Genomic DNA, 27,480 nt, shown 5'->3' with positions numbered 1-27,480 from the left:
CGTCGGTGCAGGGCCACCTGCTCCACCGTGGTCTCCTCCACGGGCTGCAGCGTGGAACCCTGCTCCACCGTGGTACTCCATAGGCTGCAGGGGGACATCCTGCTTCACCATGGTCCTCACCACAGGCCGCAGGGGACTTCTACTCCAGCGCCTGGAGCACCTCTCCCCCTCCTTCTACACTGACCTTGGCGCGTGCAAGGCTGTTTCTCACTCCCTTCACTCTCCCGGCTGCTGTGTGGTGCAGTGGTTTTTTCCCCGTCTTAAATATGCTCTCACAGAGGCGCAAAACAACATCGCTTATTGGCTCGGTTCTGGTCAGCAGTGGGGCCCTTCCCAAACATGGGGCAGCTTCTAGATCTTTCTCACAGAAACCACCCCTATGGCCCTCTGCTACCAAAACCTTGCCACGTAAACCCACTACAGTTACCTAGCATGGGACTTCAGAATCATAGAATCGTTTAGGTCAGAAAAGACCTCTAGTCCAACAACTAGACGTCCAAAAACGTCCAGTTGGAAAAGACATCAAGTCCAACTGTTACCCTAGCACTGTCTAGTCTACCACTAACCCCTGTCCCTAAGCACCACATCTACATGTGTTTTGAGTATCTCCAGGGATGGTGACTCAGCTGCTTCCATGAGCAGCCTACTTTTCTCTACGTGTGGTGGTTTTACCTTGCTAGGCAGCTGAACTCCACCACAACTGCTCTCTCACTCCCCCTCCTCAGAAAAGGAGGGGAAGAAGAAAAGGAAAGAAACAACTCACAGGTTGAGATAGGGATAATTTAATTAAGGGAAAAATAATTATCAAGAGAACATTATTATTAATTAAATAATTTAACTAAAGGGAAAGTGGAAACAGGAAAAAAAAAAAAAAAGAAAAAAGAAAAGGCCATGTGGAAGCACAGAGGAAAGAAATTACTCTCTACTTCTCACCAACGAGCAATGCTCGACCATGTCCTTGAAGCAGGGCCTCAACGCATGTAGCCGTTGTTTGGGTGTGCAGACGTTTTCACGAGAACCCTGATCATGACAGGGCTGATCCCTGATGCATTCCCTATGTGGTTTGCTGCCTGTCAGAAGTGCACCAGTGGATATAGCCATCAGCTGTTAATTTCATCATACAACACATTCATCATGTCAGGCTTGGCTAAATTTCACATCAAATTAAGCACCTTGATTGGTCTTTTGCTTCTTGATATTGAATCTCTAAACAAGCTGATAGGGATTGTAGTTTCATGTACGAGTGTGAGACCTCCATGATGTTGTGTTCTTGCCTCTGCTATTCCAGCTCTCAGATGCTTTGGCCATCCGTGTTGTAGTACAAAGAGAGATGTGGTACCTAACTCCACAATTGGTCAAACTGAAGTGTTCTTCTTTGGCATGAAATAAAAGAGTATTTGAATGCACAGTGGGGCTAAAACTACTTTGGGCAGTGTTTTATGGAGACTAGAAAATTGAAGCAAAAAGCATATCTTACTGTAATTTGAAGATAGGAGAGTTAATCACATGAAGAAATGGATTCATAATTGTTCTGAAATTTTCTTAACTACCTTAAAATGCTTTCAGCTGAAGTAACTGGACTTCGCTTTGAACCCTTTGTGAGGTCTTCTCCTTTCTGAGACTTTGTCGGGTTGTCCCCACAGACAGATACTGTGTTGAATATATATATATATTTAGGATAAATTCTTCACTTGTTTTCAATCACTAATATTCTAATAGTCTGGATATTTCACTATAATCCAAAAATACAGTGCTAAAGTGCTATGCTGTAGAGATTTTTTCCTTCATTTGAATTGCAACATAGAAGTTGCAGGGTGACTATTTTTCCCAGAAATTCAAGAGTGCTATGTTCTGTTCAGCCTGCAAAAGAGGAGGCTGAGGGGAGACCTCATCATGGTCTACAGCTTCCTCACGAGAGGGAGTGGAGGGGAAGGCACTGCTCTATTCTCCTTAGTCACCAGTGATAGCACCCGCGGGAATGATATCAAGCTGCGGCAGGGGAGGTTCAGCGTGGATATCAGGAAGAGGTTCTTCACTGAGAGGGTGGCTGCTCACTGGAACAGGCTTCCCAGGGAAGCAGTCACTGCACCGATCTTGTTGGAGTTTAAGAAGCGTTTGGACTGTGCTCTTAGTCACATGGTCTGAATTTTTGGGTAGACGTGTGTGGTGCCAGGAGTTGGACTTGATGATCCTTATGGGTCCCTTCCAACTCAGGATATTCTATGATTCTATGATTTTTTGATGAAATTGTACATTCACTTTATGTAGTAGGGACAAACTGTGACCTCTGACTCCCACCAAGAAATATGTATTCACCTTTTGAGGAAAGATTTGAGAAAAAGTCACCTATCATCAAATTTCTAATCAGAGGTGACTAGTGGAGAGATTCCACCCACCAACCAACCAACCACCACCAGATGGAGGAAGATTGCACCAGAAGGGGCTATGTTACATAATGTGCCATTAAAACTTCATGAAGAGGTGTCCCAGAAAAAGTATTGCAAAACACTAGGCTTAGTATTAGATTCTTTGTTTTAGCAGCCTGGGCATTTTCAGGAAGGAGTAAGCTTAACCACAGGATTCATACATTTAATGTTCTGAGAGAAAAGGAATTGTCTGAATTGTGTTTGGTTTTTTGTTTTTGTTTTTGTTTCTCCCACAGTAATTAATGAAAGGCAAAAGCAGCAACTGGAAGCTACAAACTACTCATCCCGCTACGCTCTGGGACTTTTTTATGAAGCTGGTGTGTGTATTGATGTCCCCTGGGCTGCAAAGTACATCACCGATAATCCCTGCATACGCTTCATCTCCATCGATAATAAGAAACGCAATATAGGTCAGTGCTCCCATTATTTCCCTTAAAGATAGTGACAATAGAGGGTGTAGATCATGAAAAATGCTGTTTAATTGAGTGTTGCTATTCTGAACAGAGCAAGTATTTAACTCCAAGCTGCAGTGGATAGCAATTTATGTCACATTTGGCCTGTAATAAAATACACAATGAAAAGGGGAAGGTCCTCAGAAAATCATCACCCAGCACATGGTTTACGTTACTGCATTTATGAAACCAGTGTCAGGGGATTCAAAACATCAAAATGTTGTTATTCCAAGAAAGAACTGGAGTTCCTTTGTTTAAACGTTGATTCACATACATGCCAATTTATCTCCCGTCATCCATTACTTTACAACTCCTGTTCTTTCCACTGAGCATGTTTGGAAGTAGTAACAAGTTATATAATTGAGGCTGTTCAGCCTAATTCACAGTTAGCTAGTTTGCTTTTATAATGACGGAAAATCCTTGAAATGGCTGCACGTTGTACAGCTGCTCGGTAAAGTTTGGAGAACATCCCACAACTCAGACACTTCTCATCTGTTTCTTGAAGGTGGCAGTGAAATAGCTATATGTTTTATTTATTAAATGTACTTCAGATACTAAACAGTCTGCTAAGTATGTTGGCATAGAGTATCTCAGGAATATTTGCTAGCATTTGAGTTTAATCAAGTAAGTTAGGAACTTAAAATTCTTCCCAATTCTATTACTTGCTCACATTGTGATGGTTACCAAGTTTAGCCACATTAGTGAAGTGGGGATGAAAACTTCTCCACCTTTGAAGTGCTATGATGCACTGCCACAGACTAAAGAAAGATTTCCATAATCTTATGCTGCTTAATACAAGGGATAGTTTTTACACATTAGGAAATTCACTGTGCTAAAGCATGTTTCAAGTTAGACCTAGGAAACTTCTGTTTCTAGTCTTCCTTGTTCAGTCAGGATTCACTGTAGTCCATAAACACCAGTGGTGTTAGTACCTGTTGGCAGGGCACTGCAAACCGTGCCTGTCACCCTTATATCCAAACACGCACGCTGTTTCAGGCGTTGGGTACACATGATGAGAGCAATCTCTTCTCCCACTCAGAGCAGGACCATGCGAACACAATATCAGAGCAGCTGCACCTCGTCTAGCTTATTTTTTTATTTTTTTTTAAAGCAGGATGCAGACACCCCACATCTCTGGGCACCTTTCCCAGGGCTGCACCTCCACTGGGGAAAGAGGTGTTTCTTCATCTGCAGTCTGAACTTCCCAAGGGTTAGCCTGTGGATATTGCAGCTTATGTTGAATGCCCTTGCCAGTCAGAATTGCAGTGATTCAGGTTGGAAGATTGTCTGGAGATTGTCTGGTCCTACCTCCCCTCAAGGTTTGAAGTTAGATACAACTGCAAAGTTGGATTATGTTGCTCAAGGCCCTGGCCTTTGAATATCTTCAGGGATGGAGATGTAGTGGGGCTGCAGTACTACTACTGCAAAGGCACGCTGATGACTTCTGAACCATATGGACAACAAGTCCTTGTCTGCAGAGCTGCTTTCTGTTCCCTTAGTCTCAGCACGTAGTATTGCATGGGCCAGCCCCCTTTCAGTTGCAGGGCTTCACGTTTTCCTTTGTTAAACTTCATCCTCTACTGTAGGGTCCCTCCACTGGATGCAGTCCTTCCTGAACTGTTCTATACAGGCCTGTACCACAGGGTGCAACCCTTCAGCACAGGACTGCTCCAGCATGGGTCCCTCATGAGATGCAGCTCTGGCCACGAACCTGATCCACTGTGGGCTCCTCCACGGGCTGCAGCATGGAGATCTGCTCTGCCATGGGACCCATGGGCTGCAGGGGGACAGCCGGCTCCACCAGGGACCTCTCCTCTCCACAGGCCACAGGGGAACTTCTGCTGTTGTGCTTGGAGCATCTCCTGTCATCTTTTTGCACTGACCTTGGTGTTTGCAGGGCTGTTTCTCTCACATTTTCTCACTCATCCCTCCCAGCATTGTGCTGTTGCACAATGTTTTTAAGCCTTGAATCTGCTCTCCCAGAGGCACAACCAACATCACTCAGTGGCACAGCTCGGGCCAGTGATGGGTCCATTTTGAAGATGGGTGGAGCTGGTTCTTCTCTAACATGGAGATTTCCTTGTCTATTCTCACAGAGGCCACCCCTGCAGCACTCCTGCTACCAAACTCTCCCCACATAAACCCAGTGCAGCTGCTCTTAGATCCCTTGCTCCCTCAGCCTCCCCCAACCAGGTCCAACAAGCCCAGCTCCCTTCATCATCTCTCCTTCTAGGCTGTGTGCTCCAGCCCTTGGGAGCTCTTCATGTTGTTTTTGTTCAGTGTTCCACATCCTCATTCACTGCAGGGGATAAGGACTATCTGGACACAGCACTGCAGGTACATCTTTGTGGATGCCAAGTAGAGAGGGTTGATAAATAATTGAGATCTGCTGGCTGTGCTTCTCATGATGTGATTTGCCATCATTGGTGGCTTAAATACAGTGGTGGATCCACCATAACTTGTAGAAGAATCTTTCCAGAATGGTTTGTTGTGACACCCATCTACAAGAAGGGCCGGAGGGCAGACCCGGGAAACTACAGGCCTGTCAGTTTGACCTCAGTACCAGGGAAGCTCATGGAGCAGATCCTCCTGAGAGTCATCACGCAGCACTTGCAGGGCAAGCAGGCGATCAGGCCCAGTCAGCATGGGTTTATGAAAGGCAGATCCTGCTTGACGAACCTGATCTCCTTCTATGACAAAGTGACGCGCTTGGTGGATGAGGGAAAGGCTGTGGATGTGGTCTACCTTGACTTCAGCAAGGCTTTTGACACCATCTCCCACAGCATTCTCCTCAAGAAACTGGCTGCTCTTGGCTTGGACTGGCGCACGCTTCGTTGGGTTAGAAACTGGCTGGATAGCCGGGCCCAAAGAGTCGTGGTGAATGGAGCCAAGTCCAGTTGGAGGCCAGTCACTAGTGGCATCCCCCAGGGCTCGGTGCTGGGGCCGGTCCTCTTTAATATCTTCATCGATGATCTGGACGAGGGCATCGAGTGCACCCTCAGTAAGTTTGCAGATGACACCAAGTTAGGTGCGTGTGTCGATCTGCTTGAGGGTAGGAAGGCTCTGCAGGAGGATCTGGATAGGCTGAACCGATGGGCTGAGGTCAGCTGCATGAAGTTCAACAAGGCCAAGTGCCGGGTTCTGTACCTGGGGCGCAATAACCCCAAGCAGAGCTACAGGCTGGGAGAGGAATGGTTGGAGAGCTGCCAGGCAGAGAAGGACCTGGGAGTGATGGTGGATAGTCGGCTGAATATGAGCCAGCAGTGTGCTCAGGTGGCCAAGAAGGCCAACAGCATCCTGGCTTGTATCAGGAACAGTGTGACCAGCAGGGCTAGGGAAGTGATCGTCCCCCTGTACTCAGCTCTGGTGAGGCCGCACCTCGAGTACTGTGTTCAGTTTTGGGCCCCTCTCTACAAGAAGGACATGGAGGTGCTTGAGCGGGTGCAGAGAAGGGCAACGAAGCTGGTGAGGGGTCTGGAGAACAAGTCCTACGAGGAGCGGCTGAGGGAGCTGGGCTTGTTCAGCCTGGAGAAGAGGAGGCTCAGGGGCGACCTTATCGCTCTCTATAGGTACCTCAAGGGAGGCTGTAGCGAGGTGGGGGTTGGTCTGTTCTCCCACATGCCTGGTGACAGGACGAGGGGGAATGGGCTGAAGTTGCGCCAGGGGAGTTTTAGGTTAGATGTTAGGAAGAACTTCTTTACCAAAAGGGTTGTGAGGCATTGGAACAGGCTGCCTAGGGAAGTAGTGGAGTCACCATCCCTGGAAGTCTTCAAAAGACGTTTAGATGTAGAGCTTAGGGATATGGTTTAGTGGGGACTGCTAGCGTTAGGTTAGAGGTTGGACTCGATGATCTTGAGGTCTCTTCCAACCTAGAAATTCTATGATTCTGTGATTTGTTGCATGGGGCTGTCCTTTGACAGACACAGGACCTTGCTCTCCTCTACGTTATTGTGATAATGGCATACGAATAAGTAAATTTCATGTTCAGTACCCCTTGCCCAATTTGTCTAATAGGGTTTGAGTGCCTGAGTCTGTGTATTTCCATTAAGAGCAGAGCCATGCATGTGTTTGAAGAAAAGTGAATAATTTGTTGACCACTCTTGCTTCTTCTCGTGATTGCTCCATTTCTGTATATCAGCACATCCTTACTGAGCATGATACAGGCATGCTTTCCAATCCTCCTGTGCTCAGCTGGAATGCTCACAGCCACTAATACTGCTCCAACTAACATGCACTGCTCTCTCACCCTAGTACTACTTTTCCTGGAACAAAGTTCAGATCTGCAAAACTCAAGTTCACCACGAAAGACACCACAGTCAAGGAGTCTGGTTGACTGTTTATAAGTCACAAGGAGGAGGGCCTTACGGGAGAGAAATCATCTTCAGTTGCTGGCCCCAGTTTGTTCCAATTTGCTCTTCTTGGAAAAATTCACTTGTATAAACAGATCTCTCCCATGATATGAGGGAAATCACAATGAGAAAGGTATGTGTCAACACTGCTGTTCTAGTAGTTTCTAGGTAGTTGTTAGTGATATGTCCCAAATACTCTGGTTGAATTTCCTTTGGAACCATCAAAGGTACTGCAGATAGCTATTTGATAATTTAATTATAATTACATATTCATTGCTCTCAGCGCTGGTGCTTTGAACCAACAGAAATGACCAGGTGAGGAAAGGATGGGTAATTTTCTCCTTTGGGCTGTGTCCTCCTCTTCTGCACAGCTAGAATCAGGTAGCTGGGGTGGACAATACTGGTAAATGCTATTAACCATCAGGTACTTCCCATTAAACACAACAGTGGAGATATTATCTGAGATGCAAGAAAATCTCCAGCTGCACATTGTCAGTAACAAAGAGACAATGCCAGAGAAAAAAAAAAAAATCACATTGCATCTGGCTTTTCTTACTCTCTTTTTTATGTGTTCACTATTGGCCCTTGCAGGAAGAAGCATATCAGAATGGATGCGTCTTTGCTTTGGCCAGTTCAGACATCATTTTCCATCTTTTCAGACCAGTAGGCTAAATTCTTTGGAGAAACAGTAAAAGCAGGCTTTCACAGTGGTGAGTTTATTCATCTCTGCAATAACTTTGCTTCCAGCATAAGCTGCTGTTTCTGGAGGCACTCCAGGAGCTACTGGCACCCATCTGCAAAGACGGGCACATCTAGAAGAGCTGATCTGACCTGCAGAACATTTCAATAAGAGGAACAGCAACAACTTCCAGTCCCGGTAGACTGGAAGCTGGCAAATGTTGTGCCGATTTTCAAGAAGGGTCTGAAAGAAGACCCTAGCAATTACAGGCCTGTCAGTCTCACGTCAGTGCCTGGTAAAATCATGGAGAAGATGGTTCTTGAACTTATTGAGGCGCACCTGGGGGACAAAGCAGTCATTGGTCCCAGCCAGCATGGGTTTGTGAAGGGTAGGTCCTGCCTAACTAACCTGATTTCCTTTTATGATAAGATCACCCGTATGGTGGACCAAGGGAAACCAGCTGATGTGATTTTTTTTGGACTTCAGCAAGGCTTTTGACACGGTTTCCCATAGGATCCTACTGGACAAAATGTCCACCATACAGCTAAATAAAAACATCATACGATGGGTGAGCAGTTGGCTAACGGGCAGGGCCCAAAGGGTTATGGTAAATGGGGCTGCGTCAGGCTGGCGGGCGGTCACCAGTGGGGTCCCTCAAGGCTCCATTTTAGGGCCGATACTTTTCAATATTTTTATAAACGATCTGGATGTAGGAATAGAAGGTATTTTGAGCAAGTTTGCTGATGACACCAAACTTGGAGGAGTTGTGGACTCGAATGAGGGTGTAAAGGCCTTGCAGAGGGATCTGGATAGGTTGGAGAGCTGGGCGATCACCAACCGCATGAAGGTCAATAAGAGCAAGTGCCGGGTCCTGCACCTGGGACGGGGAAACCCTGGCTGCACATACAGACTGGGCGATGAGACGCTGGAGAGCAGCCTAGAAGACAGGGATCTGGGGGTCGTGGTAGACAGCAAATTGAATATGAGCCAGCAGTGTGCCCTGGCAGCCAGGAGGGCCAACCGTGTCCTGGGGTGCATCAAGCACGGCATCGCTAGTAGGTCAAGGGAGGTGATTATCCCGCTCTACTCTGCGCTGGTGCGGCCTCACCTCGAGTACTGTGTGCAGTTCTGGGCACCACAGTATAAAAAGGACATGAAACTGTTGGAAAGTGTCCAGAGGAGGGCTACGAAGATGGTGAAAGGCCTGGAGGGGAAGATGTACGAAGAACGGCTGAGGTCACTGGGCCTGTTCAGCTTGGAGAAGAGGAGGCTGAGGGAAGACCTCATCACAGTCTACAACTTCCTCGTAAGGGGGTGTCAAGAGGCAGGAGACCTTTTCTCCATTAACACCAGTGACAGGACCCGCGGGAACGGGGTTAAGCTGAGGCAGGGGAAATTTAGGCTTGACATCAGGAGGGGGTTCTTCACAGAGAGGGTGGTTGCACACTGGAACAGGCTCCCCAGGGAAGTGGTCACTGCACCGAGCCTGTCTGAATTTAAGAAGAGATTGGACTGTGCACTTAGTCACATGGTCTGAACTTTTGGGTAGACCTGTGTGGTGTCAAGAGTTGGACTTGATGATCCTTAAGGGTCCCTTCCAACTCAGGATATTCTATGATTCTATGATAACTTTTTTCACTCACTGTTTTTTCAGTGCCATTGCTGATCATAGCAAAATGTTCCACTCACTCATCATTACCCCATTCCTCCATTCTTCAGCCTTCCTCATCTGAGGAGGATGATGGTAACAATGAAAATGTCAGTGTTCAGCAATAGAAATCAGATTTATGTCGGAATTCAGTGTCCTGGGTGAAGCAGCTGAGCTTTTTTGGATAGTGATCCTTCCCAAAGAGCCAGCACCTTAATGCATGAATGTCCCTGTATATTCAGTGGTGTGGATTTCTTCTGTGCCTGCCTGCATCAATCCCTGTATTACTTCAGTGTTAAGATGAAAATTAGCTTTGCTGCACATCAGAGGTGAATGCAGTGCTTATGAGGAGTACATCCTCAGCATACAGGGTAGTGTGGCACATCCTCAGCAAGATCAGTTTGATACCAGAGGCCGTGAGTTTCAAATGGCTGGGCAGAGTGGCAGGTCTGTAATTCTCCAGAAATACAAGCCCTTTCCCCTGCCTTTCTTCCCTGCAGCACAGAGAGCCCAGGGCTGGCTTTGCAAGATGGCTGCACCTGTCTTTCGGAGGTGGCTGCAGTTTGAGTGCTGCCATCAGTTGGCTTTGTCATGACTCTGACTAGTTCCTTGCTGATAGCTATGGGTGACATCTGTTTTCTTCCCAGTTTATGCAGAGGAATCAGTAACAAAGCTGTTTCTCTGATGTTGCCATTAGCAGTGTAATTTGGAGCATTATAAGCCATTACCAGGCCTCTGAGAAGGAAGGCTTTTTGCATCATCTGAGGATCTCAGCAGCTGATCGTAAAACTGTCTCCATCCACAGATGTAATGTGCTCTAAAGTTGCATAAGGAAGAGCCTACAAGAAGTGTATGTTGAATTCCCTATGCAGTATGTATGAATATTAAATATTTGTGTGATTGGCTGCTTTAAACACCCCAACAATATTTATAACTGGTCGGGGGGACGGTAGAAATTCTTCAGTATATGAAATAATTTATTTCAAACCTCATTTCTGCAATGCTGTAGTTTTTGCATCTCTTTGCATTTGAAGGACTAAAGATAGATGACGCACAACAACGGAAGCAGTTCCCTTACTTCTTTTGCGTAAGGATTGTGAGGTCATATAATTTAGAGGGAAGATCTATTTTACAGGTTTTCAGGATCAGTGTAATTCCTGAGTATCCTTTTTAAATTTAAAATAAAGATTCCTTTATCGTCTCAGTACCAAAATATGAGTTCGGTAGCGTTAAAGAGTTATTTAGGTTTTTACCCTTATTACCTGGCCAATTGTTTTGTAATCCCCTGCCTACCCTGCATGTTTTTGGAAAACTAATGAGAAACGATCTGTAAGTCAAATGAAATGCTGAATTTCTGAATATAATATATGCTGTTCTTTAAAGGAAGTCTTCCAAGCTGTGCCTTGCGAATTGCAGCAGATTCTACTCCATGGAGAATAAGGGGCCATACAAACAATGAAAACTGTTAAGGATAACTCAGGAATCTGTCTCTTTTGCAAAACAGCAGTGTGGGATTTTGAAAGGAAATCTCCATCTCTTTGCTTATTTTCTAGGTGTGCTGAAATTATTCACTATTCTTTTTTCATTTTGGTTCTAGTTTTATGAGGCTTGCTTGTAGACTTCTCTTCCATCAGAGAAACTCATCCTGCTGGTCCCTCCCAGGGAGCAGGGATACCACTCCGGTATCTGAAGGAGCCCAGCTTGTCTGCTGCTCTCTGCACTGACCAACAATATTTCCATGCACTTTTTCACAGCCTAGCTTTTAGGGTTTGTTTGACACGGCAATGATAAAACCCTTTCCCTTCCCCTCATGTTATATAGAATGAGAATGTGTTTTGGATAGCAAAACACATCCCCCCAGGCAAATTAGAAATTCCTTAGGGGCAGGAAGCAAACAAGTTTTGTTTTTTTAACTCTAGGTTTTGTGTCACTGGGCAGGAATATGAGAAAAATACTTGACACTCTTCCTCTAGGAAGGAAGAAAACATTCCTGTGGAAGATGTATGCCTATTGCATCCATACACAGATCTCTTCTGCAGACTAGGTTGTAAACCGACATATGTAGATCCCCTAGGAAGGAGCAATGTGCTGTTCATGCCAGTGCTGGAAGAGTTCCCAGCCATTCAACTGAGCCCTGGAACTGTAGCAATACAGTATGACTTTGAAGCTGTCCCTGTTTTCAGCAAGAGGTTGGGCTAGAGACCTCCAGAGGTCCCTCCCTACCTAAATCCTGTGGTTCTGTGGCAGTGTTCTGGTGATCATTTACTGAACATACTGATACATTAACTGGGAAGCGAGTCCAACCAGCTGCAGCACATGCTGCCTCACACTCTCAAGTGTGCTCTGGTCCCAGGCTAGCCCAACTACTTCTAGGCATGAGGCTGGTCAGCCTCTCGGTCTGCCCCGTCCATGGCACTTTGCTGGATACTGAGAGCGGCTGCATCTATTATGGTTCAGGGTTTCTTGCTTCGAAGTCTTGTAGCTCAGTAGCTGTGAGACATGCTCCCTGATGGGCTGCAGACATGATTTTCACTCCTGGAATTTAGTTGTTTGGATAAATGCAGTTGGCTTCTGCTTTCTTAGGAGATGGTAAGAGAAGTGGTATCTGCTGCTCTCCATCTGTGCCAAGTCTTCACTGCTGGTCTCAAGGGCAGACAGATGGTTCTCAAGTTACCCTCTACAATTAAAATAGTCCCAGGAGCACCATGTTCTGCCCTCTTCCTGAAGCACAGAAATCCGTGTTGCCCACTGAATCCTGCCCTACTGTGGTTGCTTATTGACCCATCACACTCCCAGAACAATATACATAGCTGTGCTGACCACTTGCCAAGTCGATCCTACAACTTTCAGGCTGTGAGAATGTTCTCTAAGCTAAAGAAGCATTCAGCTTCAAGCCTCTGTTGATCCTAGGGATCACAGCTAATTGCCCTATATCTCTAAAATGTCTTTTGAATTTAGGGACTCTGAACCCTGACTTAGGCTTGGATTCATCAATTACACAGCACAGAAGTAGCTTTTGTATTTTACAAGGGAGAGTATATATTTCGGTGGACAACGTAGTCAACATTAGGTTTTCTCTGAGAAGTTGTGTGGCATTGTTTTATTGGGATGTTTATGGTTTGGTTTGGTTTGGTTTGGTTTGGTTTGGTTTGGTTTGGTTTGGTTTGGTTTGGTTTGGTTTTCTCAGCAAACTTTTAATCTGTGTCCCTTTTCATCTTAAACCCCTTCCTTCCCTGACACTGATGATAAGGAGGACATGGCCACTGCAAGAGCTGACTTGATGCCTGTAATATCATGTGAATGTTTCCCAGGGCAGAACAAGGTTTCTGTGGGAGGACTTGGCACCACAGGCTATTCGTATTGTCACCATCCTGCAGTACAGAGTGAGTGCAGGGTCTTGGCTGACATGTCTTTTATCCTATCGTAATAGTGACAGGTATGCTTCTAGCCTGAGCAGCTTTGCTGAGCAGCTTCACCCAGGATACTGTGCTCTTTCATCTTACTGTTCTGCATTAAATGTGTTATTCAAAGCTAGAAGCCACCTTTCTAACCCCAGATGTTCTTGACACACAAGCCACAAGCACTGTGCTGGGAGAATGACACTGGGCTCTGTTTTCTGTCCTCTTCTTCAGAGCATCTTTTATTAGCCCCAATATTTTTCTGGATGATTATACTCCTAGCAGGCTTAATACTGCATGAATTCTCCCTGTCAGCAGTCAGTTCTTCTTTTTCTTTCCATAGCATTTGTTTTCTCCAGCTGGGAATTGATGAAGAGTGTAGAGACAGTCCAGAAATATCAAGAAGGTGATGGCCTTCCTCTCCTGCTTGCTAGCCAAACAAATACCCATCCCCTCATCTCCAGGTTGTGGAGGAACACCAGCTTCCCTCGAGAGTTCAAAACAGACAGACTGATAGTGCTTAATTCACTGTTACAACTGGCTGAAATGCAGTGGATAGTGAGTTTTAATTTCTTTCATGCTTCCTGTCCTTGACACCCCTTCCAGATAGCTGATATGTCCTCTACTTGTGGCAGTTTGTACTTCACACTACTACATGTTGGTGCCCTTCCTCATCTGGTTTCAGAGATTTCACAATCCCACCAGGCTCAGCAATCTTCTACTCCCCTGGTTGCTTAGGGCCATGTCAAGGTGAGTCAGGGCTGTCCCTCAGGATTTAGACCCCACGCTGCCTGGGGCCAGGGAAGCCCCAGTCACATGGGGAAGTGCTGCTTCCTCATGTCCTTTTGGGATTTTCTCTTGTTGCAGTTGTGCCCATTGGCTCATGTCCTTTTGCTTTGGACTTCTAAAGAAAGTCTGTCTCTGTGTTCTCTGTCACCTTCCCTTTAGGATGTGGAAGATGCAGATAGATCCTCACTTTTCAATTCCTCACTTATTTTTTCATCTCCTTTCTTTTCAATTCATCCCTTCTCCTTTTCCATGGATATGGTTTCAGAGAAGCCATATTATCCATTATCCATTGCTAAGAGGAGAAAATACTGCTAGTCAGGCTGATAGTGCAGCTGTACTTTGGTCACAAGTGCTTCAGTGTCTCCCCTAATGTCTTTAACTTCTGGGGGACTGGTGGAGCTTCATATGTTGACTTTGAGACAAAAAAAAAAGAGAATTGTTCTTCATTCCTACTACTCTGTTCAGCCCTGCAGGCTGCTCAGAATGACTGCAGGTAGGTTGTGACGGCAGCCAAAACATGGTGGTCAAGATGTCCCAAGGAGGAAGATTTTGTTAAATCTGTATCCCACATCAGAGGCTGGCTCTGCCCCTCTCCTCATCCCCATGAGCCAGCAGCTTCAGAATCTGCAAGGTCCACATAGCCACAGCACTGCTGCAGGGCCTGGCAGGGACGTAGTAACTTCTGTGACAACTTCACTGTCACAGACAGAACGCTGGCTGGATAGGGCAATATGCCAAAGATCACACAGTACTTTTCTGTTTACATGGAAGCATGAAAGTGTTTATGTTCTTCACTTTTCATCTCTTGGTGTTGGTCCTGTGTGATGCAGCAGAGCAAAAGAAATCCACGCTGAAAAGAAGAAAACGAACACCAAAACAAAGAAAACCTGTAGTATTGGCGTTCCATCTTCCACATGCCATAGGGAAGAGGAGAGTCTGAACTTGGGGCACAAGTTGCTGCAGCTGCACGAGATGTTGCCAGCACTCCCCTCCCTGACTGCAACCTCAAGGGGATCTGTGCAAATAAAGTCCTTTTCATCCTGCTGTGAGTGAGTGGGGACAGGCCAGAGTGGCTGGGGCAGGTGCACACCCTGTTGGGCTGACTGTGCAGTGGACGAAGGAGCACCAGGCACAAGTTTTCTGCAACTGAGTTTTTGGTGGGATCCCTCAGCAACTCTGGATGGCAAGGACTCTGCCAACACTGGCTGAGTGGCTGCTTGCTAATTAAGTAGGCATAAGCTCCAGCCAACTCTGCTGTCTCACTCTAGCTCTGATCTACCCAGTGTCTTATGCCTTCTACCACATCAACCGATCAGATTAATTGCTGTGCAGCTGGGATGAGAGGGGGGAGAACTGGGAGGAGATAAAAGCTTTTATGCTGCTTCCATTTGCCTTCAGATCATTACCCCTCACTTTGCCGAGAGTTCTCTGGCTTGCTACATCTCCCATGCTACTTTGTCATCTGCTAGCATGGCCATGGACTGCTAGCTTCTTGCCACAAACAAAGAAAATTAAAATCTCATGGAAAAGTCCTGCCAGAAACCTTGGTTTTTAAACTAGCTGTTGCAGCCTGATCTAAACACACTGGGAGGAAAGTGCCAGTTTTACTCCTGCGACAGCTGAACAGTCATTCATACCTGATCAGAGAGTTCGCAGGTATCAAGGCTGAGATACCCCTGTTGCTTTCAGGGAAAAATCTATTTTAAACTTTTCTGTTAGCCAGCATTTCTGTAGGAAAAAAAAAAAAAAAGAAAGAAAGAAAAGAAAAGGTCTTGAGGCTAAACTTTACCCCTGCAGTCTGCGCATTTCAGTACTGGAAGGCTGTGACTCAGTGGCCTCTGGAAGCTCTCCAAGCTATGAGTAGCTTGAAGGAGGAATTAAAAACTCAACGAACTGCCTGTTCTCCTGAAACTTGTTTTGTACATGCTATGGAAGAGATGAGAGATTTGGAAGAAGCAGGCCCTGTCCAAGAATCATTGGCTACAACAAGTCACAGCAAGCAATGAATATTTATGTTATTAAAATGCTTAGACATCTTTTAATGAGCCTTTTTACCAAGTTTGTGTGGAAGAATTTGCCAAACACCATGTGCACTGTAATAAATCCCAAGGTACCCAATGGGCTTCCCCACTTGGTCTTCTGTCCCTGACAGTCTCTGTGTAGAAATGTCAGATTTAGAATACCTGTTTTCCATCTGAAAATGAGAAGGACAGACTGCACGGGAGTAGCATTCCCATGGATTTTCCAGACATTTGGAAAAGCTGATGTGAACAGAAGTATGTCCTGTTCTAGCCTATGAAACCAGGCTTGAGGGCGGCAGGAGGAATCTCTGAAAGACAAGTCTAAGGCTGGATGTTAGGCAATCACTTCATCAGAGCTTGGAGAAGAAGATGCTTTCTTTGGTTGAGTCTCTGCTTCTAGGCAAGGGTAGACCTTGTTTCACTATATAGTCTTAGTGCCCTGATCTGCTCTGCCTCATCCCAAATCTGGAGATCATGGGCCTTTTCACCCGTGATGGCTAAGACTTATTTCTTCTATTTCTTCTATTAAAATAGGAAACAAACTAAAAGTCTCTGGATGCTTCAGGAAACCACTCAGGAAAAGAGATGCGGTACCTGCTGAAAGTAGAGCCTGTAAACCGAATTGAGGCACTCTTACAAGTGCCTCACTTGGAAAAAGAGAATGTTAAGAAAAAGCAGCACCACGGCTTGGTGCTTTCAGATGTGGCCTCACAATATATTCCCGACCACAACCAGGAAACAGCTCCCTACCCATTTTCCCACATTTTCCCAGTTCTCAAGAGTAAGTGTTGGCTGAGCTGGCCCACCCAAGAAAAAGATTCAATGAAGGGATCCTTCCAGTTGAAGCGAAAACCATCAGTTTCATTCATGTTGTGATGCTGGCATTTAGTCCTGCTGTGCCTCTGTAGTGTAATCTGAAATGATCAGCCCAAAGTTTTCCAGAGAAGGAAATTAATGTTGCTTTTAAAAGCTGGAATATGCTGTCTTCTTGGAGGAGGAAGCCTGTATATCCTCACTGACAAATTAAACATAAAGATTTTGATCAAGCCTGATATGCAATGGCCAGAAGTGGTTGGAAAGTGTTCAACTGCCTCTTTCCATGTGGATTCTTTGGTCAGAAAGTGCTCATTTGCTGAAACTGAAATATATTTTCTAAGAATATGTGGTAGTTCAAACAAAGGTTTAGCTGGAAAAGGCTTTCTGCTTTCCAAAGGAGGGTGTTTCTGGTTAATGGGGTGAGAGGGAATCACTTAATTTAACTACCAGCTTTGTGAATTCAGTCCCTCAGCTGAAATACAGCAGAATCCAGGTCATGCCCTTGCTCCTCCAAATGCATCTGGCTCATTCAAAGTGGAAAAGTCCCAGCAGGAAGGACTCACACAAGGATCTTCTGGGCCTTCATAGTGCCTTGGCACAGCGAAATCACCGAGCCTTAAAATCCCATGTTATAGGGAAATTCTCTTATTGGCTGTCCTCATGCTCTTGTGTTATTTTTAATCAATTTTATTGCTGGAAAGATAGATGATTTGACATGTTTTTAAATATCAAGGAGTTTCATCGACTAGAGGAAGCCATATCCAGTCATGGCCATGACTGACATCACGTTCCCACTCTGCTCACGGTGCAGGAGGTGTCTGTCTGGATCTTATAAAGGAGATCCATGAAAAGGGAAGGTACAGAGACTGTAGCATGAATGAGCAAGTCTGCAAGGTGACAAGCCAACACACTGGTGTGGACAGAAGTAGCTTGCTACAGAGAACCCATAAACTACCTACTCCAGCAATAACGAAGCTATCGCTAATCTCAGCTATCTCCAGGTCTGCTGGGATTAGCAATAGCACTTGAACTGCCTTTGCTTCCTCCCCCTGTGCTGCAGCTAGGTGTATTTTTAAGGGATAAGTTATTTTCTTTGACTTTTGCTCACTTGCAAGTATTTGCCCAAGGAGAGAAATTGTGTTGAAGCTTTAATGCTCGCCAAAACTTGCATGTAGACATGCTTGCTTGTAGACCACATGCTGATGTCCTGGTAGTTGCTAGAGCAACAAAACTAAAATTGGGTTCACATGGGCAGGCCAAGAGGAAGCACTGATTTATCAAGCCAACCTGCCCTGGCTTCTGTTTCCCCTCTTCCCATCCCTGAAAGTAAAGTATTAGCTTTATTGTAGCCTTTCAACTATGTAAATTGTGTTGCGTGGCCAATATGCAACCAATTATGGAGTGAGCAGATGTTTTTCACAATAATGCAACAAACACTACTTTTTTTTTTGTCCTTTGCCTTAAGGATCATTTTCATCTCCTGATGATTTCATGTGCGTGACTCTAGTATGTCTGTCTTGTAGAGATTGTCCCATTAAAGGTGTCTGAGATAATTTCTTCATTGTTGTTCATGAAAGGTTGCTTCCTTTGTGTCCTGGTAACTGCAGATACATCTAGCAGCTGTTTACAGGATACTTTCTGTGTGACTTGATTGTGCTGAGTGGCAGAAGAGATGATTTGCCCCTTGTGACGCCTTGGTCTCCTGCAGCATTGTTGTCCTCACCTGCTGGCCCTGATTGCTTCCATGACCTGCAGCAGACTCAGGGGGAGCAGAGCGCACAGGGGAACGGGTCATGCACAAGTGGTGGGTCTGTACCAACAGGCTTTCAGTTCCTTATGCTTTGGCTCCATCACAAAGCTTAACTTCAGGCAGTTTGGAAGTCCCTTAGTGAAAACTGAGTTGTGCGGCTGCTGCTGGCTGGTAGGGAGTGGAGCAGGAAAGTGGGCAGCGACATGGTAGTGGCATGGCGCACCTTCTCCTGCCTGTTTGCACCCTTTTAAAGGAAATTTTAAAAAAAATCAAAATTCTGAGATAAAATTTCAAATTGTCATTTTGGAGTTTCATTTTCATCTCAGAACAAAACAAAACAAAGCATCATCCAGTGCCTTAATCTTAATTTGTTGCTGATACCAGTTTACAGGAGGAGTCTGGTGGCACTTTGTTTGCCGGGCTGGTTTCAAGCCAGGCCAGGACTTGGCCAGCTTGCCAGCTGGATCTCCCAAGTTCTTGGCAGCCACATCATGGTATTTGCAAGGTCACACAGTCATGCTGACTCTCTGTCCTGTTGTCACTGTCTCTTCCTTGCCACCATGATGTCTTTTAAGCCTTTGTGCCAATGTCAGACCTATGGGGGAAAGGAAGAGTTTGCTTCCAGTGTATTCACTTCATACACTGCTTCCTCCAGCTGCTAGCTATGGGGTGTGGGGGTACCTTGGGGCTCCTCTAGGAACATACAGGATTACTGCAATGAGAAAACCACTGCAAATTCTTCAAAAAGCCTGGATTTCTTCATTGTACTTCTCGCGAACAACTTGTGTTGTTATTCCTTGTGTTTTTGCAGCTGGAAGAACAGGGTGGTGCTGCAGATTCTTAGTGACTTGTAGGCTGGAGGCACAATGGGCAGTACCAAGGGAAGACAAATATTAATGAGTAATCTTTCAAAAGTCTCTCTCTTCTTTATTCCAGAGTCTCCTGAAATTGGACCTTCAGTTGTAGTTCACACAACTGTGACATTTGGGAGTGAGCACCTGGATTCAGACCCTGCAGAGGTACAGCAGTTAATTCTCAGCCACCTGGAAAGCATTATGCCATCTCTGCCCAAACCAGCTAGTGTCAAGTGTCAGAAATGGAGATACTCACAGGTAACCCATGGGTGAACAAGCATCTGGGAGGGTGCTGCCTGGTTAATGCCATAGTACAGACTTTGAGGGCATCACAAGAAACAGGACATCCTACAGTCCAGTGGTTTTTATCCTCAGGGAGAAAGAAGAAAGGATATAGTCATTCGATATCCTTATTGCATTCCTTCACATAGCCTTGAGCAGCATTCAAGGCTGGCCAGGTACAGCCAAACCATTTCTAGTAATCTTTTCACACAGTGGACCTGGCTTAGTGGTAAGTTCGCAACACTCCTGATAAATTGGAATGGGAGCAGTGCACAGGGAGGAAGCAAATCCCACATGCTTCACTGGGATTTTTGTTGGTATTTAAGAATATGACTAAGTCTGTCTCTTCTGCATCCGAAAGTATGTGATACTATTAGCAAAATTCCCACCCTACCACAGAGTAGCAGAAGTTCTTGTGTTTGGACATACTCCAAATTTGTTATTATTTTATTTGGCCCAGTTCAATTCAACAGTATGTTATACAATAAGTATTCTAAAGTAAACTACCTAAGGGTAATAATAGCAAAATATGTATATTTTACAGACTTCTCTTAAAAATCCAAGGAAATAGTTGGCAATTTCCTCAAGTATTGGAGTATATCTACATGTTTACCCAAAGCCTCTTAAGTTAAATTACACTGGTGAAATTGAATGTGGAAATTGATGCAAAATATTTACGTAAAACAGTTCCCTAAAAATTTTTCATTTTATGAAGTCTGGAAAAGATACTGTAGATGACTGCTGTGAAGTCAGCTCATACCCCTTGATCTGCATCCAGTCTAAGAGCCTGGTCTCATTAGCACAAAGCTTATTTTTCTGTGAGTTAGGTATTGGTAGTTTGCAAATTACTTCTCAGTACATAGGAGTTGTTATCAGTTGACGTATAAAGATGATCTTAATATATACTTTCATGTTTTAGATTCCTAATATTACAATGATATTTCATCAAACACCTATGCTTCCTGAATCATAGCAAATTAATTTCTTTCCTTATGGTCAGAGAACATTTATTATACATTTATACCTATTGCTTCATCTTTTAGAGGTAGTTGGAACAGGAATGAACACCTATTTTCCACAATTGCTTCAAATTTGTCATCTTTCTAAATTACTAGGTATGCGTCCTGGTTCCCCTATTTAAAAATTAGATTCAGACATCATATTACTGGACAATTATCTGTTATTTTCTCAAACACCAAAACACTGTACAACTTACTGTTCTTCCCACTTTCTTCTGCCACTGTTGCCTACTATACTATGCTGCTACTAATCAAAATCACCCATTTCAGCATCTGCATGTGTTTTATATCTGTATCACCAATCTTTAACTCGGTGGGTGAATGTGAACATATCCTAGGTTGCAAATAAGTTAGCATAGGTCAGATCAGTTTTCTCAACAAAAGATCTCTATTGCCAGGTGGGGACCCTATAAAATAATCCCTGCCTAAATTAAATATCTGAGACAGAGCTCCCTTTTTCTCTTACAGCTATCTTTACTTTCAATTATAAAAAGTTGTTGCCGAGGAAGCAAAGGAAACTGATAAGATGGGTGCACCTTTCCCCTGACTCTTTCAGACTGGATTTATCCTGCTTATTAATTAAATCCATCTGTAGCATCTTTCAGATCACCAAACATAATCCTGGGATTAAAGCACAGACATTACAATTATCCATGGCAGATGAGGGACTAGGACTTCCAAACTTCTACTGACACTACTTAGCAGCACAGCTGCAATTCTGTATCCCCTGCTTTAATTGCAATAAGACACTATTAGCATTCAGAGCCAGCAGCTTCCTAGCCACCATGTTCCTTTGACAGTCACTTTGTAAGGGAGATTGGCAAAACACTGAATCACAGAAATTGAACCTCTATAGAGAAGACCTCTGAAAGGATCTCTTTGGGTCTCTAGTCCAAACTTTTGCTCAAAGCAGAACTGTTGTCAACACTGGATCTAATCTCCACCGTGGCTTTGTCTAGCTGAGCATTGAAGTCTTCCAATGTTGGAGATGGAACAGGCTGTGCCGTATAGCTGACGGTAATTTGGAATTCATTTTGTACAGCACCGTTAGAGGAACTCGAAAAAGGGATAGAATCATTCCTCTTCCTAGTCACTCTATTTATGATTACTCCTATATTACTATTATTGCATAATATTACTATATTGAGCATAGCCTTGCCACACAGGCAAAGAGATGCCGTCTGAGATTTGAAAGTATCGATCCTTTGATCAGTATAACAAATCAGAAACTGTTCAGTACAGCCAGCATTGAAAAAGCATTGGGTATTAAAGACGGAAGAACACTCCAGAAGCCTTTTCCTGCTAAACATCTCTTCATTATATGTGCTCTGTGCCCTCAATCTAATAGAAAATTGTAGGCATAAATTAGCTTCTGATGTAAAGTTAGAGAAAGAAGATCTCTTCCCAGATTGACAGTACACAACTAGACTCCTCCATCAACTTGAGTAATTGATGAATGAATGGATCACAACTGGCTACAAATTCATTTCAGGTACTTTCTTCCTTTAAAGAAGATGCTAACATTCTGGTAACACACAGTACAGCCAGTAACATAAATGTGGGTGTTTGGCAGATGATGTGTTCTTGGAAAAGGCAACTAGAAGCATGGCAGTGGCTAGAATTCAGTTCCCTGCTACTTTCAGTTTCTGTAATGCTGTATGTCTTCCTTGTCCGTGTTTGTGACCCTTCTGCTGCTGGGAGAGTGGATCCATTCTGCTGGCTTCTTGTTCCCCCGCATTTATGGCTGTCTGGGATTTTTGGTTAGACTTGGCTAGACTCACAGTGTCTGCTGTTGGCAATGTACACCTGTGCATTATGTCTCACATTTCCTCTCTACATATGCATATGCATACAGGCTAAAACTAATGCTTTTTTAGTGAGAATCATTTTTGGTACTGCACTGATTTCCATGGCAGCTCTCAGGCTCTGGGTCTTTTTCTTGCCAATGGTAATGTACGTGTGAGTCAATGGAAAAATTCCCTGGGCTCAACAAGATATCTTGGACTCCAGATCTTGTTCACTGGACTTAATGCTTGCACAATGAGACAAGGTAATGGTTTACTGCACAGGAATCCAAAACATATCTTTGGACCAAAAATAAGGCATAAAATAAAGGAGCGATGGAAAGAAAATTGCATTCTCCATATCATGCTATATGATCTCTTTGGTTTGATCTCTGTTTCTACTCTACCCTACTGTTGTGCTTCCTTCTTCCTTCTGTCATTCTAGATATTTTCTTCTATTTCAACATCTCATCCTTATGGGTCTTGTTTTGTCATTCCTTTTGTCATAATTCCCACCTTCCTCCCCTTATCACTACATCATCAAGTTCTCCATCATCTTCTCATCCTTTTTTTTTTCTCTGACTGACCCTGCTTTGGTGTCATGCTTACCAGTGCTGCTCCTGCTACCTTACCTCTTTTCTGAGATACATCGGTGCTGCTCTAGGATGTACTGACTTAGTACAATGTGGACATTTGGTCTTTGTACATAGGTTTGAAACAGTTGAGAACGTGACACAGCAAAGCATGGTTAAAACACAAGTGCTTTGTGCGTTTACTCTGCTGTTTGACACATGCTGAAATTTGTCATAAAGTACAATACTGAAAAGAGATCTTTTCTCCGTGAGTTAGATGTAGCTTCAGCTTAATAGATATTGGTAAAGCAAAGTCTGTTAAATTTTAGAAAAGCCACTCCACAAATACACAAATACAAGTTTAATCAAGGGTATAGTGCCTGGAATACTATTTTTTAAATAAATACGGTTCATGCATTGAGAATGACATTAAATACAGGTAAGTAAATATACTTACCTGGCAGGGGAGACACCATGATCAGGCAGGTGGTTTTCCCAGGGCGAGGCTCATCCCCTGCACTCCGGGTGTGCTGACCCCTGCGATTTCCCCAAATGCGGGAAACTCGACTGCATAATTTGTGGTAGTGGGGGTCTGCGTTCGTGCTCTAAAAAAATTTTTCTGGCTGCTCTTGGCTTGGACTGGCGCACGCTTCGTTGGGTTAGAAACTGGCTGGATAGCCGGGCCCAAAGAGTCATGGTGAATGGAGTCAAGTCCAGTTGGAGGCCAGTCACTAGTGGCGTCCCCCAGGGCTCGGTGCTGGGGCCGGTCCTCTTTAATATCTTCATCGATGATCTGGATGAGGGCATCGAGTGCACCCTCAGTAAGTTCGCAGATGACACCAAGTTAGGTGCGTGTGTCGATCTGCTTGAGGGTAGGAAAGCTCTGCAGGAGGATCTGGATAGGCTGCACCGATGGGCTGAGGTCAACTGCATGAAGTTCAACAAGGCCAAGTGCCGGGTCCTGCACCTGGGGCGCAATAACCCCAAGCAGAGCTACAGGCTGGGAGAGGAATGGTTGGAGAGCTGCCAGGCAGAGAAGGACCTGGGAGTGATGGTTGATAGTCAGCTGAATATGAGCCAGCAGTGTGCTCAGGTGGCCAAGAAGGCCAACGGCATCCTGGCTTGTATCAGAAACAGTGTGACCAGCAGGTCTAGGGAGGTGATCATCCCCCTGTACTCAGCTCTGGTGAGGCCGCACCTCGAGTACTGTGTTCAGTTTTGGGCCCCTCGCTACAAGAAGGACATCGAGGTGCTTGAGTGGGTGCAGAGAAGGGCAACAAAGCTGGTGAGGGGCCTGGAGAACAAGTCCTACGAGGAGCGGCTGAGGGAGCTGGGCTTGTTCAGCCTGGAGAAAAGGAGGCTCAGGGGCGACCTTATCGCTCTCTATAGGTACCTCAAGGGAGGCTGTAGCGAGGTGGGGGTTGGTCTGTTCTCCCACGTGCCTGGTGACAAGACGAGGGGGAATGGGCTTAAGTTGCGCCAGGGGAGTTCTAGGTTAGATGTTAGGAAGAACTTCTTTACCAAAAGGGTTGTGAGGCATTGGAACAGGCTGCCCAGGGAAGTGGTGGAGTCACCATCCCTGGAAGTCTTCAAAAGACGTTTAGATGTAGAGCTTAGGGGTATGGTTTAGTGGGGACTGTTAGCGTTAGGTCAGAGGTTGGACTCGATGATCTTGAGGTCTCTTCCAACCTAGAAATTCTGTGATTCTGTAAATATTTATCAAAGCAACCTTGTTCAGAACTTGTCATCATATTATTTACAAAGTGTTGATTGTATCTCTGGTGATACCTAAAAAGCTTTAGTGCTACTCTACTCCAATAAAAGAGGAGATCAACGCGGGAGAGCTAGAGTCTCAAGACATATGCATGGAGCACAGACAGGTCATCATGACTGTCATTCCACTGAAGTCCACCTCACTTCCCATCTGGGAAGGTCATCTGGTCAAGCTGATTGTGTTGCAGGCTCTCTCAGAAATGGCAGGTTCCTCTTCCTTCTCCAGCTCTGCCATCCCACCCGACATATCTCAGGAGAACCAACAGAGAGCAAATATATAGGGAAAAGGAACAGAGGCAGATTATGTGAGTCTCTGTTGGCTTCTCTGTGGTTCATTGTTACTGACCTGCTGTCCATTAAGTCATGGCATGGCATCACAGTGATTCTAAATCAAGACAGCTCCATGGGATAACATAAAAATCCACTGGCTTTTCTATGCTGCTGTGTCATGAGTGTTGTCTCTTGTAGGACCACAAGATCTGGCCCACGAATTTCCTTGACCGGATTTCCAACATGGTACTGTTAGTGCCTCATTCCCATGCTTGCCCTTTTTGTGAGTTTAGAGAGCAGGGGACTTGGTTTATTTGAATTAAATGTCTTTGCTGTATTACCACTTGCACATTTTCCTGCAGCTGTGTTCTCAGATGATGAAGAACAGCAAAGCCCCGGTTAGTTCAACTTTAGAGAAAGCAGATAAAGACAACATCTATAGAAACACAGTAGTCAAATCCCCCAGAATTTATGTTTACTCAGTGTATTGATTTTATGTGTGCTAACAACAGTTCAGGCCATGAGGCCAGCAGGTCAAAATCTTGATCAAGAGTGGAATTGATTGATAAGTTGGAAGTAACCATCATTCCTTTTGGCTTAGAGATCTCCACACTTCGTCTGTCCAGGATCAGGCTTTATTTCTTCTGCAACAGATTGAGAATAAGACAGGACAGGGCTGTAAAATTTCCATATGCAGGAAAGTTTTATTCTAATTATTTAAATACACAAGATAAATGTTTTACTACAGCACTTTGATTGTTAATGGTAGAAACTAAGATCTGGATGGAAGGAGTGCTTCATATGAAGGCTCATTTCTCTTTAATATTTCTATTTTTTCTGGCATGGAATTCAGATAAATAAAATAACTTTCTTTTCCATCTCCTATATGCTTTTCTTTTTCAGGTTACAAAATCTGTGCCCAATTGTCCAGGACACATGATTCTTCATACTCAACCTCTCCTGATTTGTGGGGGCGATGGATTTACTTGTTCCAACTTTGATGGCTGCATAGATTCTGCCATGAGTCTTGCAGAGGCTGTGAAGTCTCATTTATAACAATTTCAGTTATCTGCTAAACATAGTCTAGATTTATGATGGATTTAACTATGATGGATTGCATTCTAGTTTAGTATTAACACCACTAGCCTCTATCTTGCAGAAATTAATGAAGTAATAAAGGAAGATGTATTGGTGTATTGTAATAATGCTTGGAATGGAACTTAATTAAATTTTCCAGGATATGTACTTTATGAGTGGTTACTTTGCTTGAAATCTCCAGTCAGAGCCACTAAGTTCCAGCAGCCTTGTCAGATCTCCTGATGCTTTTACAGCATACGAAAATAATGTCAAGGAAAAGAGCCCAACCTGAAGGAGCGTAAAAACCCATGGAGCTACAAAGTTCGCTGTTGTTCTGAGTATTTGGAGCTCTGAACATGAAAAGAAGGAACATGTGCGATTGATCAGAGGTATAGACGTGGTCATTTCTGTCAGTGCAGATCAGCAGTGGTCACAGGTGTGGCCATGGTGAATCAGTGATGGGGCATGCCTTGCTATGCTTCTCAAGTTGGAAAGCCTCCACAAAGTCTAACAACATCTACTCAAAGTCTATTTCTCCAAGTATGGCAAACTTGGAGAAAAAAAAAAAAAAAGTAAGGGATTGTAGTTCTCTGCCACTCAGCTCTCTTAACCTTCAGTGTTCTGAAGCCCCATTTGCAGGGTGGTGGAAGAGCTGATTTATTTCAACAGCTTGATGCTGCTGCTGGAAATGATGTGCCACTGAAACGATGGTACCAGTGTTGGCTGTGGTCCAAGCAACATCTGCCCAGCAGTGCTGGAAGAATAAAGGATGGAGATAAAGTGAAATAGAAGCTGTGCATGTTTCTAATGCTCTCATAGAAATAGGGCTGCTGTACCAAGGCATCTTGGGACTTACCTTGACATCTGGGCTGTAACACAAGTTTAACACAGTAAAAGATAAAAGAAGGTAAAAGTAAAAGAAAAGAGATGCACTTTAAATAGTTCAGTATTTGCCAGGTGGCGAGTGCATTACTAGTGCATTATGGCTCTCTGCAGTTCCAGGCTGCCCTGCATGAGGAGCAGCTTTTTCCTACCTCCAGGTGAATGAGCAATCAGGTAGGCGTAGCCAATGTGGAAGGTGGGTTGGCTGCTTTCTCTGGCAAAGGAGGAGGAGGAGGAGGAGAAGTAATTGAAGTGTATTCCATGGCAGCATGTTAATAAGAAACCTGCGGACATTTCTGGCTTAGAATTAAATCACTGCCACCGTAAAAACTCACTTAAAGTAAACAGTCAGTCTGAAAATAAGGTGAATTCTAGAAGCTCTATACTTTTTTTTGCAAAACTGGTGTAGAAATACAGGGGCAGGTCTAGGGAAGAACATAAATACATGTATGAATGAATGAACAAGGAATTTGATTTGAAATCCTAAAATAAACAGCAAGTGTAATTGTGTTGAAAATACTATCTGTCACAGTTACAAGTATTTTTAAGCTGCGAAACTGTGTTTCTGGGAAATTAATTTTGAAAGTGCTTAGAAATTAACAAATCATTTATTCTAAATTTGATGTTAACTTGCCCTTC

The 27,480-nt window shown here is 44.4% G+C and overlaps 1 protein-coding gene and 1 non-coding gene across 3 annotated transcripts in view; both read left to right on the top strand.

Moving 5' to 3' along the window:
- RNLS (renalase, FAD dependent amine oxidase) overlaps nucleotides 1-26,745 on the top strand; it is an 85,641-nt gene extending 58,896 nt beyond the window's left edge. Inside the window, exons 5-7 of one of the 2 annotated variants that reach the window (XM_032191455.1) lie at nucleotides 2,663-2,836; nucleotides 19,265-19,440; nucleotides 25,786-26,745. In XM_032191455.1, the coding sequence (XP_032047346.1) occupies nucleotides 2,663-2,836; nucleotides 19,265-19,440; nucleotides 25,786-25,938 (503 nt within the window). In that variant the 3' untranslated portion in view covers nucleotides 25,939-26,745. The remainder of the gene's footprint in view (nucleotides 1-2,662; nucleotides 2,837-19,264; nucleotides 19,441-25,785) is intronic. The other variant, XM_032191456.1, reaches the window with a different exon arrangement.
- Nucleotides 23,289-23,448, top strand: LOC116491660. Its single transcript, XR_004253503.1, has one exon. It is a non-coding gene; the product is annotated as a U1 spliceosomal RNA (small nuclear RNA).
- Nucleotides 26,746-27,480: the final 735 nt, after the last annotated feature.

This window comes from Aythya fuligula, chromosome 7 (assembly GCF_009819795.1).
Source record: "Aythya fuligula isolate bAytFul2 chromosome 7, bAytFul2.pri, whole genome shotgun sequence".
Taxonomy (NCBI): Eukaryota; Metazoa; Chordata; class Aves; order Anseriformes; family Anatidae; genus Aythya; species Aythya fuligula.
Note: the sequence above shows the minus strand (reverse complement) of the source record. Positions and strands in the feature narration are given on the sequence as shown.